The sequence below is a fragment of the Etheostoma cragini genome, chromosome 9, assembly GCF_013103735.1.
Source record: "Etheostoma cragini isolate CJK2018 chromosome 9, CSU_Ecrag_1.0, whole genome shotgun sequence".
NCBI lineage: Eukaryota > Metazoa > Chordata > Actinopteri > Perciformes > Percidae > Etheostoma > Etheostoma cragini.
Window position 1 is genome coordinate 18,191,122 of NC_048415.1, and position 16,632 is coordinate 18,207,753.

The 16,632-nt window shown below is 43.2% G+C and overlaps 1 protein-coding gene across 3 annotated transcripts in view; it reads right to left on the reverse strand.

The window, feature by feature from the left end:
* zbtb7a (zinc finger and BTB domain containing 7a) overlaps positions 1–16,632 on the reverse strand; it is a 28,822-nt gene that overhangs the window by 231 nt on the left and 11,959 nt on the right. For all 3 annotated transcript variants that reach the window (XM_034881608.1, XM_034881609.1, XM_034881610.1), the window contains exons 2-4: positions 11,397–11,960; positions 9,804–10,696; positions 1–7,690 (exon numbers count right to left, since the gene is read on the reverse strand). The exon at positions 1–7,690 is cut by the window's left edge and continues 231 nt beyond it. In XM_034881608.1, coding sequence (XP_034737499.1) covers positions 7,255–7,690; positions 9,804–10,696; positions 11,397–11,882 — 1,815 coding nt within the window. In that variant the 5' untranslated portion in view covers positions 11,883–11,960 and the 3' untranslated portion in view covers positions 1–7,254. The remainder of the gene's footprint in view (positions 7,691–9,803; positions 10,697–11,396; positions 11,961–16,632) is intronic.

Sequence of the window (16,632 nt, forward strand, 5' to 3'; positions counted from 1 at the left end):
CCCCCCCCCCCCTGCAGCTTCCAACAGATATGGACTAACAGAATGCTAAGCTAAGAAAAAAAACTTTGTGAAGAGAAAGGGTTATTTAAAAAAGTAAACCCACACTGAATCACATGGGGAAGAAACCGGCTGCTGCCCTCTGCGGGTTAAAACGCTCAATGGCGTTGCACTTTCTGGCCACACTCCATTCAATTAGTGATGCCACAGCAGGTGCTCTGCCTTTGAGATACACTTGTTGTGAAACAGATCTGGGTGTGGTCAGATGTGCAACAAGGAAGGAGTGGAGCGACAGTTTTCTGCCTACGGGTATTGTTTGCATTTACAATTAATACCTAGGTTTGAGAACTGGGACATATTCAGCCATTTTAAATTTACATCAGAAAAAAAAAAAAACTGGAAAGGATTATCATAATAATCACAGTTACAAATCAATCTATTATAAATAGTAGCCCATTTCTCTCTCTCCCAAGTCAAAACATTTACTGAACTATGGATTTATTAAACGTTTTTCATGAGCAATTTTCTTTCCACTTCACTGCGATACCGTTGATTTGACAAAGATGTTAAGATCCAAAAAAAATCTGTACTGATTTGCAGAAGTGCATGATGGTCTTTTGGCCATTCCATCCGTCTTTCATAATCATTTACGCTCTTTATGGATACCAGATCCAGCATTTAACTACAGACAGGGCGTTATTGCAGACAAAAAGATTCTGCAGTAGATACAACACTGCATGTTTAACATTCAGCACAGCCAGCCTTCTCAGAAAGCTTTGCAACTGTATACAGGTTTCTTTTTCAATAAAAGGAGTCTCCCAAAATGAGATCAAATGACCTTTCTCCCAACAAGATCTGAGACAGTAAGCAGAGAGCAGGTAGGGGGAGGTCTGTCCAGTGCCCCCCCCCCCCCCATACCTTTGTGTGACTATGCAATAAGCTGCATAGAACAGGTATTGGTGGTAGAACAGAGAAGTGTTTGTTTATGTCCAGATATGGTGGCAACTCAAACCACCTTCAATCCAGATACCAAATATTCAAGTGTTTTCATTTTTGTTTTCATCAAATTGTTTTTTGTTTTAAATAATCATCTCCATTGAGAAAAACATCAACAAGAACAACAAATTAATAACAATAGTGATAACCATAAAATAAGAGCACACAAAATTCAGGATGGCCTTTTGCAAAGTGCTTTTGTTACAATCGCAGGAGCTGAAAAAAGGCAGTTGTATAGCGGTACACCACGGGGCCTTTTAACTGTCTGTCTACATGTCTGTGTGTCACACTGCGGAGGGATAGCGAGGCTAGACAGACTGACTGAATCTGCCAACTGCAAAATGTTGACTATTTCCTCCTGCCGTCTGCAACACACATCCTTTACACCTGCCAAAAACTCCAAAGTGGGAGTCACAGTATGAAGATATGGAATGTATCTTAAATTAGTTTAGGTGACGGAAAACTGAAACAGTCCAATCCAATCCCCTCTCCCTCCTTTCGATTCCCCGACTAAGGGTGTGTGATCTTTGATCAAAGGCCAGTCGCCAGCAAAGATGTAGACTGAGTCCGGAGAGGGGGAGAACATTGGGAGAAGACAGAAGGAGAACATACCCCCCCCACTCCCAATCTCCAGTGGCTTGATTCCCTCTAACAAACAATTTACTAGATCAATATTAGATGGAGGAATCGGCTGGTCACAGCCACTTTTTTAACAAGGGAACTGATTCTGCTTTTATCTTTCTGGGAATTATTATGTTAAATTTTGGTATGAACAAGAAAGGCAAATACAGCGAAGTAACTTGGAGGGTGATTAGACATACCATAAACTTAGCAGACACTGAAATCCAATGCATAGCAGTGTATTTTCCACCTGAGTAGTACTTACATAGAGACAAAAGAGATCAGCAACATTCTCGTTGTCACCGTTCCCCAATGTGAAATCTGCGGTGAACTCCTTTGTATTAAAATTATTATATTGTGGCCATGCAATTCCTACCAGCTAAAGAGGACCAACACTGGAACCATTGCTCAGCAAATAGTCCATCACCTGGGCTTTCTAACCTCATCCCTGAAAAAGACAACATCCTGCTTTCCCCTACCACCCGTATTTAATCCTCCTCCGTGTATGTAAACCTTTGTATCCCAGAGACTGAGAGAGACTCCAAGTGCAAACTGTCCCCACTTGGCTGGGAGCAGCCAACAGACAGCAGCCTGCCTCTCTGAAGAACCCAGGGCTGTCTGTGTAAGTGCCAGAGCCTCGCTGCGCATAGTGCCGTACTGCATATGCTGCGCTCAGCTTGCTGTGCATCAAGAGCCTGATGGAAAGCACAAAAAAATAAAAATAATCAGGTGTGCAGCAAAATGACGAAGCAAAGCAAATAGTCCCGTCTGCCGCCACGAATCTCTATATTAACAGTCATCCTGTCCTGCTTTTCTTGATTATTTACAGTTATAATTGTTATCATAGTTGTTGGTTGTCTTTGTTTTATGGCCTTCTCAGATAGATTCACAAAAACTCTTTGATAACAGCATAGACAAAAAAAAACAAAAAACATATCAAGGTCAATTTGGATAAACGCACAATAAAGTTCTGAGACTGTCTGAGTGTAGCCTGGGTCAGAGTAACCTTGGTCTGCGGCTGAGGCTGGGGACACACCAGTTGTAGATCCATAGAGCATCCCAGAGACAAAGCTCTGAAGTAGTGGCTAGTACAGAGACATAATTATAAACTACATTAAAAAATAAATATTCATTCAAGTAAAGCTTAAACAACTAAATGATCAATTTTAGTACCAAGTCAATCAGCTTTTACAATTTGGTTTTTAAATATGGGAAGAAAAGTGCTTATGGTAAAAAAAGAAGACAAAGTTGTGAGTTTTGTCAGTTTCTGCCCATGTAAGGCACACTGTGGCCCTTGATGTTAGCATTGTCAACCTGGTGGGAGAGAGCCTCAGCCCCACACTGCACAATACAACTGTCTGGAAACATTAGAAAAAGGAAGAAAAAAAAAACAAGCTTAGTGCTGCTCAGACAAGGCCACAAAGTCCCAGTCTGCTTCAATTACAGAACATTTCAATTCAATTTTTTCAAAAAGTAAACTGAAAACATCCAGTTCAGCAATTATTAAAATAACAGTGTTCAAAACCAATATATTTCATCATCAATATTCATCAGTTGACTGAACATGAGACAAACGTTGATACGATCCCATCTGTAAAATTGAAAAAGAACTGGATTTAATATATCTGGCACCTTCACACAGTACATCTCAGCCATCAGACCAGGACAAACTCAAATGTTTCAAATGATTTCGATGAGGCTTTGAAATTTCTAAGTGCCTCAATGTTATATATTTGGAATATTATTTAATATGAAGAGCTGTAATCACACTATTTCTAGTGTCCATCAAAAGTTCTTTTGAAGAGCCTTTAGATTTAACAATAAAAACATTTTTAATCCAACTTGGTAGCTTAAAATGTCCAATGACTTGGATGCAAGCCATTTCTTCTCCTTTGGTATTTGTTGTTGTTGGACGTCTGTATATTTCTTATTTCTACGGAGGGGTTGGATGGACCCTTTAAGAGACCATAGATTAACCACACTGCTCTGTGCTCATGCAAACTCACAGGCCTTTCTGAGGTCACCGGCCCTTCTCCCATAAGCAGGACAAGGACATTAGTGCAAACTTTTGCTCTCTCAGCTAAAGCACCATTTCCAGTGCTATCAGGCTTTATATCCATAACCCCCCCCAAGCACCCATTTACCCCACCCTGCTGACACAGCAACCTTAAACTATCACTCACGCACTCACACACACCAAACTGTTAGAAAATAAAATGTAGCACAAGTTATTTTAGGAAAACAAGTGTAGACAGAAAAAGAACTATACATCCTTACACCTCTGATTCTATTGTCCACAAGGATACAAAGAGCAAGAGAAAGCAAACTCAAGTAAATATTTGTATGGTATCTGTAAGATTTCACACATATTTATGCGTATCTATTCAAGAGGGCATCTGTGTGTGGCTGAGTCAAGGAGGCCCGGTCGGGATAAATTATAGACATACTTTCAATATCTCTAGTCTACAGTAGACTAAGACTGAGGGCAAAAGCTTTGGTTAATCAACAAAACAAGACGTATGGGGACATATTAAGGTCCAAAGAAACAGTGTTTATGATGGCAAACAGGTCTTACATCCTGCCACATCAACACAAAATTGATGTAAGGGGTCTATACTAAGTACATGAAGATCACACGCCCAGCTTGCATTGGTCTGCCAGTGGAAGTCAAACTGCAAATTAATAAAGCCCATCTTCATCATAACAGAAAAGCAAAAATAGAATCTAAAACTATCAAGACCTAGCCAAGCCCTGACAATCACCGACCAGGGTAAACAAAACGTTATGCAAATCTGCACCAAGAGAGCCGTGCAGTAAACAAGCAACTGTCCAATGAGTTGTTATTCATATGGTATTTTTGCTTCTGCGGTACCTTGGACCTATTTTCACTGTCTCCTTGGAGAACACGTGTAGTTATGAGAGTAACTGGTGAACACATGGGGCAGACACTCCAGCCTGTAACACATGCTTGTGAAAAGAAAATGTATGTACACACACCCAGTGCCCTTTCTTCTTTGTCTGCCTCCTTCTTTTAGCCGCTTCCTTTACATTAAGACATACAGACAACTCTGCTAGATTTCAGCAACAGCTAACTTCAAGTGCGATCAGCTACATGGATTGATTTAGTCATTGAAAGTCACAAAACCCAACATTTGTTTTTGAAACCCACCCGGCATCTCTTTTAGAGATCTGAAGAGAGACTTTTTTTGGCAGCTTGGTCATCAAAACCTGAACCAAACCAGTGGAGGAGCTCAACTTTACCACCATGGACAGAAGAAAGGACTGAACTCATTTGCAACTGGTTTGTTTGAAAGTACCCGTTTTCTTGACAAAAGTGCATTCTAAACCTGCCTTTTTCAAATTAAGGTGCAGAAGACTGATAGATGAACTATAGCACTACGGCAGAAATGACAGGGTGGCGGTGACACACATGTTCTCTTGACTAAAAGCTCAAGGTGCTATTTGGAAAAAAACATTGGATTTTGGACTACAATAACAAAAATTGGATATTTTAAGACTAACAAATCCAGATGTATGGTCATTTGCAATATTCAAACAGATATATTAGCTCTGGTGTTTTCTCATTCTAACTAGGCCAGGATACCTGGGCCCAGTGAGCAATGTATGGATGTATGTGTATGTGTGTGAGAGAGAGACAGAAAGTGCATTGGGGCTGGCAGCTCAGGGTGCATGTTTGAACAGGCTGTGGCTGACTCACACACTGATGATGTGGCCAGAGCGACCCTGGCTGCCACGAACACACATGTACACAAACACACGTACATATAAACACACTCACAAACAACTGCCAGCACCAGGCGTCCTTACCACAGTAACACCAGGCTCTAATATAATAATATCTCCTCTAGGCTAGTTCGGGGGCATTAGAGGAATACAGAGGGAGAGAGAGGGAGAGAAAAGGCCTGATTTGATCCCCTCCTGCCTGGAAACGTGGCTGAGCTGGGGGAGATTATTTTTTGGAATGCAACAGACATTGTGAGATCCCCCTCCCCTTCCCTTGTTCCCCTCCCCCATCAACCAGCTGCAGCTGCGCTCCTATTTGGCCTCTCAACTTGGACAGGTATTTATTGCTCTCTTCATCATACAGGTTGCCTCATGGTTGTGTGGTCCCTAGGGCAAAAAAAGATTGGAATAAGCATGATACATAAACCTCCTCTCACTCCCTCCCCAACACCAGCCCACTTCCTTTAAATATATACCTCTCTCTCTCGGTCTGTTGGATATCTTTAGTAAAGCTGTGCGAACATAGAAAAAGAAAAGGTGCTCATCTGTCTCTTCTTCGTACTCTTCGTCATTCTCTTACTCGGGCTCCCTGCCATTCCTTTAACCTGTGGTTGGTTAAATACTACCCTCGCCTTGTCACACAAGGACAGATTCAGAAAAACTGCACAAAGTTAAGCACATTCATTCATTCGACCTTCTCATCCTTTGGGCAGGAACTATACAAGTCAAGTGTTAAGTTTAGGGCAAATGGGTGACTCAATGGTTCCCCCCCCCCATCAAACATTCATACAGGTTTTTTCGTCCCCCCACAAGCTTCACTCTGTGAGAAATTTGACATCAAGCCTAAGAGGATCGGTAAGTACACCTCAGCATTAAGAGGGGACTAATGTCAATATCACCACCTGCTGTATATACATGTATACAATTATAAAGTGTCAAGTACCCGAAGCAGTCAACAAAAACGAACAACAAAAAGTTAAGACAAAATCTAAAGGAAAACAGAAATGCTGAAATTGCAGGGTTCTGAGAGATAAGAAGCATAGGAGTCAAGCCAACTTATACACTTATGATGGTAGTGCTTTAAAAACACAAACCCTCCACCCCTCAAATTCCCTAATCCTGCAATTGAAGAGCCCCCATTAAAGTGGATTTGACTCAACATGAATTTGTTTTTCAATAAGACAAACCATAGATTCTTAAAATGCATTTTTATAGAGTAAGTAACACTTCAATCAACCCCTTGTCTGATTCTTTCTGGAACATTTAGAGAGAGAAAACTGTTGCATCAAAATTGTGGCGTTTTTCTTGCATATGCCATATTGTGGCAATGTTGTTTCTATGGTAACTGTACATTTCAGAACTGCAAAAGAATAGAAAAAGAGTTTGTTTTCTCTGGGAGGATTTGTTCTCGCTTCACCCGTACAGCAGCCAGAAGGTGCTTGATAGACACCTTGCTTAGAGCTTTGAAGGCTGTGAGGACAAAACCAATAAAAATCTAAATCAACTGCATAGTTGCTCAAAGTGTTTTTTGTACCCATCATACATCTGCCTAAGCACATATGCCAATGTATAAAACCCCTTTTATTATAAAGAAAGAAATGGCCCAGAAAGTGGACGTCATGGGTGCATGATTTGAAGCGTTCTTTGCTCTTTAACAGATAAACCGACTCAAGTGCTTGCAAGTCTACTCCATTTCCTAAGGTAAAAAGGAGAAAGAAATATAAAGATTAGATTTGTTGTGACACCCTGATTTGGTTTATAGAGGAATAGTTAGTTGTTGTTTTTTTTTTAAGTTTGCCTTTGCGTGTTTTTTTCCATCTCTGTTCACTGGCCTGTCTCACAGGCGGTGCAGAGTGACTATGGTGTCCAGCAGTGTCCTTGTCGCCCCCTGCAGTTTCAGGGCCCTGCCTCCCCTGCCAACACCTGCAGTGGAGGACTGTGTGCATGGGCTCCAGCAGCGCCCTCAACCTCTGGTGCCGAGGATGCCTCCGAACGCCGCCGCCCCCTGATGGTACGAGGCCCGGGGCCTGTGTCGGAGCTTGGGCCCAGCAGACCCAGGGGGGCATCAAGGAGCCCTGGCTCTCTCACCCGAGGCTTTCGACCTCGACGAGAGGGGATGCCGTTGCAGCCGTCCTTCTTGAGGTGGCGGTGCAGGTGATCCGAGCGCACAAAAGTCTTAAAGCAGCTTGAGCACTGATAGGGGCGCAGGCCGGTGTGTACGCGCATGTGGTTCTTTAGGTCGTAGTTGTGAGCAAAGGCGGCTCCACACTGCGTACACAGGTAAGGCTTCTCTCCTGTATGCTTCCGCATATGAACCTTGAGCTTGTCCTGCCTGGAAGAAAGAAGAAGTAAACAAGACCACATCAGAATACACAGACACAGATTTCAAAAGCACTAAAGGACCAGCTACCTGAATACACTCAGTACACACAGCCAGCTTCAGGTTTTCTTTTTAGCCTCAGTTACTAATGAGGGTATGTAATATCATGTACAAATACAGTATACAATTAACTCAAAATATATTATTAGTGGTGTGATTAGCTTAATATGCTTCAAATGGTTTTATTTCCTATTAAACAGCCATCCTTTGGATCTCTTCCACTGGGATTATTATGCAAGGGCAGCCAGGCCAACTGAGGAGAAGCCATAAACTTTACATCTTTATTTGTGTTATTGCACACCAGAGCGCAACTGTGTACTGACGTGTTTCAGTTGCCGTTTTTTTTACAATTTCTGTTAACTTTTCTTTGAGGAGAAACAATTGACAGCTTCCAGAAATGCATGTGCTTTGTGAATAGAAAATAAGGAATGTAGTGTCCTTTGGAGCTTAACAATTTCAAAATAATTTTTAAAACGGACATTTATATTTGAGTAGTACTGAAATATAGATTCATTTTGCCATCTAGTTTTATCCCCACAAGCAATTGATTGAATTTTGTACAAGAGCAGTTATCACACAAGACCAAAACTATGGCTAGATTTCTCTAAACCTGAAGTCATCTCATAACACCCTGGAACATTTTTTTTTTTTACATCTTGCAATGGTCCACCGTCACCGCCTACTAAACGTTTATCAGGATGCCTTGGCCTTCATCTGACTCTTGTCCCTACCTCCCCCCCTTCAGCCCTAACTATGTCTCTAGCTCCCAAGCTCTTTAATCGCTTAACCCTTCTGCACTCAGGGCAGAGGGCTCCTAAACAAACAGGCGTAGTTAAGACAACTCAATTTAAACACACACACACACGCACGCACGCACACCATGTAAGTGGATTAACTGTCATACAAGCTAACACATAACCTCACAGCACCACTTACAGGTCTGTGCAAACTGTACCCCAAATATAAAAATTAACAAAAGCAACATTTAAGAGAAAAGCACACATGCACACACACACATACACACAGGCCGAAGCCTTGAAAAAAAGTGGGACGCCGACGGGTGAATTATTTAAAGGACAGGAGTGATTTATTACCGTGCGAGGCACACTCTTAACCCTGATCAAACCGGATTAAGATTACAATACCCCCTTCCCACTGCCGGTCAAATTTAGCTAGAAGGCAAATTCAGATTGGTCTTCCCTACCTGCCATGCCGGCAGGGGTTCTGGGTATTTCTAGCCCTCTATTTCCAGCACAAGTCCACTGATTAATTAATTAAAAGGACTGATTTCAAGGAAAATGCAAGACTCCTAAATACGGGGAAACCATGTGCACTCAAGTCCCCTGCTGTAGACCAGCCACATTTATCTGCATGGCACATGGCAGATTTCATTAGAGAGGTAAAGGAGTGACAGAGAGAGAGGGAGAGAGAGTAAGAGAGAGAGAGAGAGAGAGAGAGAGAGAGAGAGAGAGAGAGAGTGTGTGTGAGTGTGTGAGTGAGAGAGAGAGTGAGAGAGAGAGAGAGAGAAAAGGGGGGTGGTGTAACTACTCTGCCGTGGGCAATAATCAACATAACCAGAGATCAAAAGTACGAACTACTGTATTGGAGCACATGGAGCACCATCCAGGGCCTGTAATCCCCCTCTGTATCAGAACACAGCACTTTATAGCAGCCCTCCACTAGATAACACTACCATGGCACAGCCTTTTATAGGATCCCTATGTTAAAATTCTAGGACTTTGCTATGAAGGCTGTTGCAATAAAACAGACCTTTATAGCCATTTGACCCCCTCTCTCATGGCTAGAACATTCCACATGCCATTTTGATTAACATTTGGTTACAATGTGACATTAAAAAAACGTGTTTAGGGATACTCAGTACGTGATTAAGGTAACCACTTAGATTCACAAACCGCGCTGCCTACCTAATGCAAAGCTAAGTTGGTTAGTGCTAATACCCCTGGCTTCATGGTATTTCCCACTGGTGGACGATTTGTCTACAGTGCCAAGTCCAAGACTATTAGTACATGTGACATGGGGTAGTCACTTCATTAATTGGGCTTACCTGGTAAAGCGCACTTTGCAGATGGCGCATTCATAAGGTTTCTCTCCCGTGTGCGTTCGGATGTGGCGGGGTAGCTTGCCTGCTCCTTGAATGACCTTGGAACATATGGGGCATTTCTGGAAGGCCTTGGAGCGCATCTTCCTCTCGCCTCCACCTCCTCCGACCCCGCTGCCTCTCTCTCCCTCCCCCCGCTCTCTTCCTCCTTCTCCTGCTCTGTCTTGGCCTGTTCTGCCCCGTGATAACCAGAGCGGCGGCACACCCTGTGTCATGGCAGCAGAGGCTGGATCCTCATGCTGCGTGCTGTTAAAATAATTCAAGTAAAATTCCATGTCAGGGTCATCCCCATCGCCCTGTTCCTCCCCGGTTGTTTCACGCTCCTTCTGCCTCTCGATGGAGTCCATCATTTGCTGCAATAGGGCACTGGCAGAACCCCTCTCCCTCACCTCTCTACTTCCATCCTCCACCTCTGTCTCCTGCCCCAGCCTAGACTCAGGGGGGAGGTAGAAGTGCCCATTTTGGGATGGAGGGTAGTAAGATGACCCAAGACTTGCTCCGTTCCCCTGCATCGCCTCCCCGTCCTCATCTTCCTCTTCATCATCATCCTCTTCCTCTGGCTCCAGTGTAGGGGCCTGAGCCAAGGCGAGGGCCAGGGGGGAGTAGTACTCACCAGGGCCAGCAGGAGCCCCGTTGCTGGGGCCCCCCCCATTCCCGTGGTTAAAGTGCAGGTGTGTGGGCAGGTCCCTGAGCTCTGGGGTGCTGCAGCTGCTGCTCCAGTGCGCCCCTCTCTGGAAGTACTCCAGGTATTCCTTGGCCCGCACTCGGTTCCCCTGCTCCCTGCCTCCTCTGCCCTTCCCCTCCTCATCGTCATCTTCATCTCTTCGCTCACTGCCCGTCTAGTGAATGGTGACAGGGAACAAAGAGTTAGTGCAGGAAAAATTTGAGGTCAGTGAAACTTTGCAACAAAAGAAAGGGGAAGAGAAAGAGAGAGACGAGTGTAGTAATAATAACAAAAAGAGCCTGACGAGAAAGACCTACATCTGTAAGGCCTATCAGCATAGGCAGATCACTATCGGAGTATCCTGGATGTACACCCGGGGGTTCATTATACTCATGAGCACATACATGTGCATATCACAGCTACACTTGATCATGTTGAAGTGTAGCTGCGATATGCTGTGTCTGTAGTTGGTGAAATAGCATTCTGTCCTTCCACTCACACTATTGGCTCAGAATGAGTAAGTGCTGAACCCAAAGGCTCTGGGTGTGTGTGGTGAGAGGGACTGATAAAGGCCATGATGTAAGCTTGACTATGCTGACTATTTAATGAAGGGGGTGGTATCATGACCACCATACACCTCACTCCCCAAGTGGCTGAAGCAGGAGAACTACATTTTTAATGAGTTATTCCAGTTCTAAAACACACCTACTCCCCATGATGTGCATGGTCCTTGCTTTGCTATAAATTCATTAACAACACTAACAATGGGCTGCTTATGGTGTCACAAACTCATTAAGGCGGAGCAGGTCAAATCTCAAAACAAAGCTTAAATTTGGCTTTAACACGTCATTTGTAATTCTATAATGGCCTTGTACCGGCAGGGAGAGCACTTTGGTGTCCAGCAGGTGTGTACAGACGTCCTGGACAGGTGGGATTTCCAGGAGGCGCGCAGCAGCAAGGATATCAGCCACACTGCTGTGACTGACTGTCAATGTAGCTGTGTAGGCAAAGTCCAGCAACGCTCCCAGAGCCTCTGCTGCCACAAAGTCGATGTTGTAGATATTCTGTTGGTCAGCGGCGGCCCCTGAAGTGAAGAGCTTGTGGAAGTAGGAGCTGCATGACGCCAGGACGGAGCGGTGAGCTGGGAACTCCCGGTCCTGCGTAACCAGGAGCACATCACACAGCAGGCCGCTGAGCCGCTGCTTGTTCAGGCTGCCCAGGATGTCTGCGCTGTGCTCAGGGAAAGGGATCCCCACTGGGCCCTCCTCTGCCTCCCCTCTCCCTCCTCTCCCTCCTCCACCACCGCTGCTTGCTGTCCCCCTGAGCCGCCTGCCACCCCTCCCACCGGCTCCTGACGACATCTTCCACCAGCCTGCCGCCGAGCCGCCTAGCACAGCCCCCACCCGTGTATCCGTCCTGCCGTCTGTCCGTCTGCCTGTCTGAGGGGAGAAGAGTTGGATAAAGGGATGGGATGGAGGGGAGAGACAAACAGGAAATAGATCAGCTCATGACATTCTTTATGTAGAAAGAGAGAGGTATATTGATTAATTGATTAAACAAAGTCAGAAATTTACATTGGGATGCTTGAGAACACAATCCAGTACACACAAAAGGTTAATGGAGGACACAGTTGAACAGAGTGTAAAGTTTACCTCAATTGTGATGATTATAAAAGACAAACAACACTGAACCCACATGAGTCCAAATTTAAGATGATATAGTCACGTCCGGGAGGCAGAACAGCATATGGAAATACAGTCTCTCAGCTAGAGTACATAGCCCACTTATCCATCCTGGTCTTAAGAGCCTGCAGGTCTCATACAGTTATTAAGTCATATTCTATAGATCTAAACGAGGGGCCTAATTAGTCCAAATTAGAGCCCGACCGATATATCAACAGGCCGATATTAGGCATTTACGGATCTATCGGTATCGGAAATTCTAATTATATAATTTTCTTTATTTATATTCATTCATCAGAATCATTTATAATGACAAAAAAATTATTCTGAGAAATTAATATTTTAAAAATAAAATCGGACTGTCAACCATGTTGTGAGCTTTGCCGTTGCATAGTTTGTCCACCAGAGAGTGCTCTACAATGTCCAAGTTGGCAACGCTGATTTTCTTGTTTGTTCATGTTTTTGTCCAAAAGTTAAGTTTCATATCTTAAGTTTGTATTTTTATAAATTTTATTTATCAGAACTTTAACATACTTGATGTTCCTCTGTTCTGTTGACAGTAAAACAAATCATTATATTATTATAGTGAGAACTCATAAATAACTAATGTTAGGGAAATCTGTTTATGTTTTGTAACGCATTTCTGGTATTTGATACACTGCCAATTTTGCAGATTTTCCTACTTACAAAGCATGTAGAAGTCTGTAATTTTTATCATAGTTACACTTCAACTGTGAGAGACGGAATCACATTGTATAATTTTTAAATAATTTGAATTTAAGTGCATGAAATGACAGAGTATTTGATCACCTATCAACCAGTAAGAAATGTTAGTTTTTCTTCAAGAAGCCCTCCTGTTCTCCACTCATTACCTGTATAACTGCACCTGTTTGAACTCGTTACCTGTATAAAAGACACCTGTCCAGACCCTCAAACAGACTCCAACCTCTCCACAATGGTCAAGACCAGAGAGCTGTGTAAGGACATCAAGAATACAATTGTAGACCTGCACGAGGCTGGGATGGGCTACAGGACAATAGGCCAGCAGCTTGGTGAGAAGGCAACAACTGTTGGGGCAATTATTAGAAAATGGAAGAAGTTCAAGATGACGGTCAGTCTCCCTCAGTCTGGTGCCCCATGCAAGATCTCACCTCGTGGTTCATAAATGATCATGAGGAAGGGGAGGGATCAGCCCAGAACTACACGGCAGGACCAGGTCAATGACCTGAAGAGAGATGGGACCACAGTCTCAAAGAAAACCATTAGTAACGCACTACGCCGTCATGGATTAAAATCCTGCAGCGCACGCAAGGTCCCCCTGGTCAAGCCAGCGCATGTCCAGGCCGTCTGAAGTTTGCCAATCACCATCTGGATGATCCAGAGGAGGTTTGGGAGAAGGTCATGTGGTCTGAGCTTTTTGGTCGAAAGTCCTCTCGCCATGTTTGGAGGAAGAAAAAGGATGAGTACAACCCCAAGAACACCAACCCTGGAAACTATCATTCTTTGGAGATTCTTTTCTGTAAAGGGGACAGGACAACTGCACCGTAGTGAGGGGCGGATGGATGGGGCCGTATATCGCTCTTCTTGGCCAACAACCTCCTTCCCTCAGTTAGAGCATTGAAGATGGGTCGTGGCTGGGTATTCCAGCCTGACAACAACCCGAAACACAAAGCCAGGGCAATTAAGGAGGGGCTCTGTAAAAAGCTTCTCAAGGTTCTGGAATGGCCTAGCCAGTCTCCAGACCTGAACCCAATAGAAGATCTTTGGAGGGAGCTGGAAGTCTGTATTGCCCAGCAACAGCCCTGAAACCTGAAGGTCTGTATGGAGAAGTGGGACAAAATCCCTGCTGCAGTGTGTGCAAACCTGGTCAAGAACTGCAGGAAACGTACAATCTCAGTAATTGCAAACAAAGGTTTCTGTACCAAGTATTAAGTTCTGCTTTTCTGATTTCTCAAATACTCATGTCCTGTAATAAAATGAAAATTATTAAAAAATCATACAATGTGATTTTTCTGGATTTGTTTTAGAGTCTGTCTTTCACAGTTGAAGTGTGCCTATATTAAAATAATTACAGACCTGCTTCGTAAGTATGAAAACTTGCAAACTCGGCAACGTATCAAATACTTGTTCTCCCCACTGTATCGGCCGATATATCGGATTTTTTAATAACCAAAAATTTGTATCGGTATCAGCCTTTAAAATACTTTCGGTCGGGCTCTAGTCCTAATTTAAGAACTGTGAGGATACCAAGTTAGTAGTATGCCTTGTCATGCAGTTAGATCTCTCACAAGAGATTAGTGCACTGGCCATTGCAGAGAGGCGTTTCTTAACATCTACACAGTTGAGTCATACTAATAATTCAACTGTGCAAAACTACTTTAATACTGTACATTTGAACTAATACTAACATTAAATCAGACCATTTTTCAGCATTATTCTGTTACAGTTAATTATTGTTAGTATACACACTTATTTCCATTTTTTCTATATATTGTATGAGGCACACGTTTTTATTTACATATTTCTATTTGTCTAATTTCTCTATGTTTATAGGTACATACATTTCTATTCTAGAATTAGATCAATTCTAGAGAACTGATCAAAAAAGTTTTGATTAATATCAGATTGTTATCAGCTGTAAAACAGATTTGGTAATCAGCATGGATGAGCTTTCTAAGTGAGATGTCACAGCTCAGGAAAAAACATAAAAGACTGCGAAATGATTTAATGTCAAAAATCTATCTTAAAAATCATGGAAACCTCAGGCAAACAAACTGCAGCAACAATGAGACTCTGCCATAACAAGTTAATTCTGCTGCCTAACTGTATGCAGTATAAAGGTGGTTGATGAGTAATAATATTTGGTCTGCAACCTAAAATTACTCAATTTTTCAATCGGTTATGTATTGATATTATTTTCTCTATCCTTTACTGCATGCTCATTCCCTTCATTCAAGTAAACAGTGTACTGACTTTGTCAGTCTCTAAATAAAATCTAGACAATGCAAAAGTTTCTCTACTGATTTTTTTACCATGATGTGGAAAATCATTTGAGCTCTGACCTGAAACTGAACTTCCATTTGCCACATATGTTGAACACTGTAAATAATCTTTTTTTGTGAGGAGTAGCTCACATAATATAGGAGCAAAAACAGCCAATTCAAACATTGCACTCCTTTTCAATGGACTCCAAAGCCTTGAGAAAGTGTCCCATGTAACTGGACAGAAGCCACACAGTAACACTGAAACTGATTTTAAAGCAAATCGACTGGCAAAACAGGTGTATTTACTAAATCAGCACAAGCGTGACAATCTTCAATCCATGAGTTTCTGTTGAATAAATAGTGGCTCGCAACAATTTTGAATGCATTTGGCTAGGCATTTGGCCTGTTTAAACATCATAGGTAGTTGAATGACTAAGGCTACATTCACACTACTACGTTTTCATAATAAAACACATATCCTTTGCTAAGTTTATGCCCTGTATCCACACTACAGCAGTGTTTCAGAGCCCCTAAAATGGAGATGTTTGGAATGCTGCTGACCTCTGGGGGCTGCGTTCTAGTCTAAACCAGCAGAAATGGAAACCTTTGGAAACAATGCCGCAGACACCCACGTTCACTCCCTGACTGGGTCTTATCAGTCCCAACGTGTCCTTCCCTGATTTGACGTGCCCCTATCAAGACAACAAACATCAGCCTTGACTTGAATGACTGAATTCAACATGGATAACGAACTACAGCCGTTTCTGGCCTTGTTATGGATGCTAGGAGCTTTTGTGCAGTTAAATTCTGTAACTCTACTACTACCACCTTGTGTGCAAGAGGCAAGCCATTATTCAATTTGTGTCAATTCCCGCATGCACATGCCCAATGTACGTGAATGGTCTGCAATATGCGCTCTCAGGTTTTAGTATGGACAGAGATCTGAAATGGTGCTGTAACGCTTGTGAGGACGAGATGGTTATCGTTTTAAAATAAAAACGTGTGTGGCCGGGTTAGCTCAGTTGGTAGAGCAGGCGCACATATAGATTATGATTTACTCCCGGACAACGGCCCGTGGGTTCAACTCCAACCTGCGGCCCTTTGCTGCATGTCGTTCACCCCCCCTCCTTTCATGTCTTCATCTAACCTATGGAAAATGAAGGCCTAAAATGCCAGAAAAAAATCATCTTTAAAAAAAATAAAAACTTGAAGATGAACTTGTGTTCGCAGGTGGCCGTTTACTTTTATACACGCCTATATTTACGCGTGCGTGTGCGTGCGCGCGCGCGTGCGTGTGTGTGTGTGTGTGTGTGTGTGTCCTCTTGCAAGTAACCAAGAGGTCGTAGAGGACAGATAGGCAGAGGGCAGTGGGGATCAGAGAGCATGCTGGGAGCTGGACTGTGCAGCTTGTTCACTCTGTCAGTAGAGAGCTGGGGAGGTGGAGG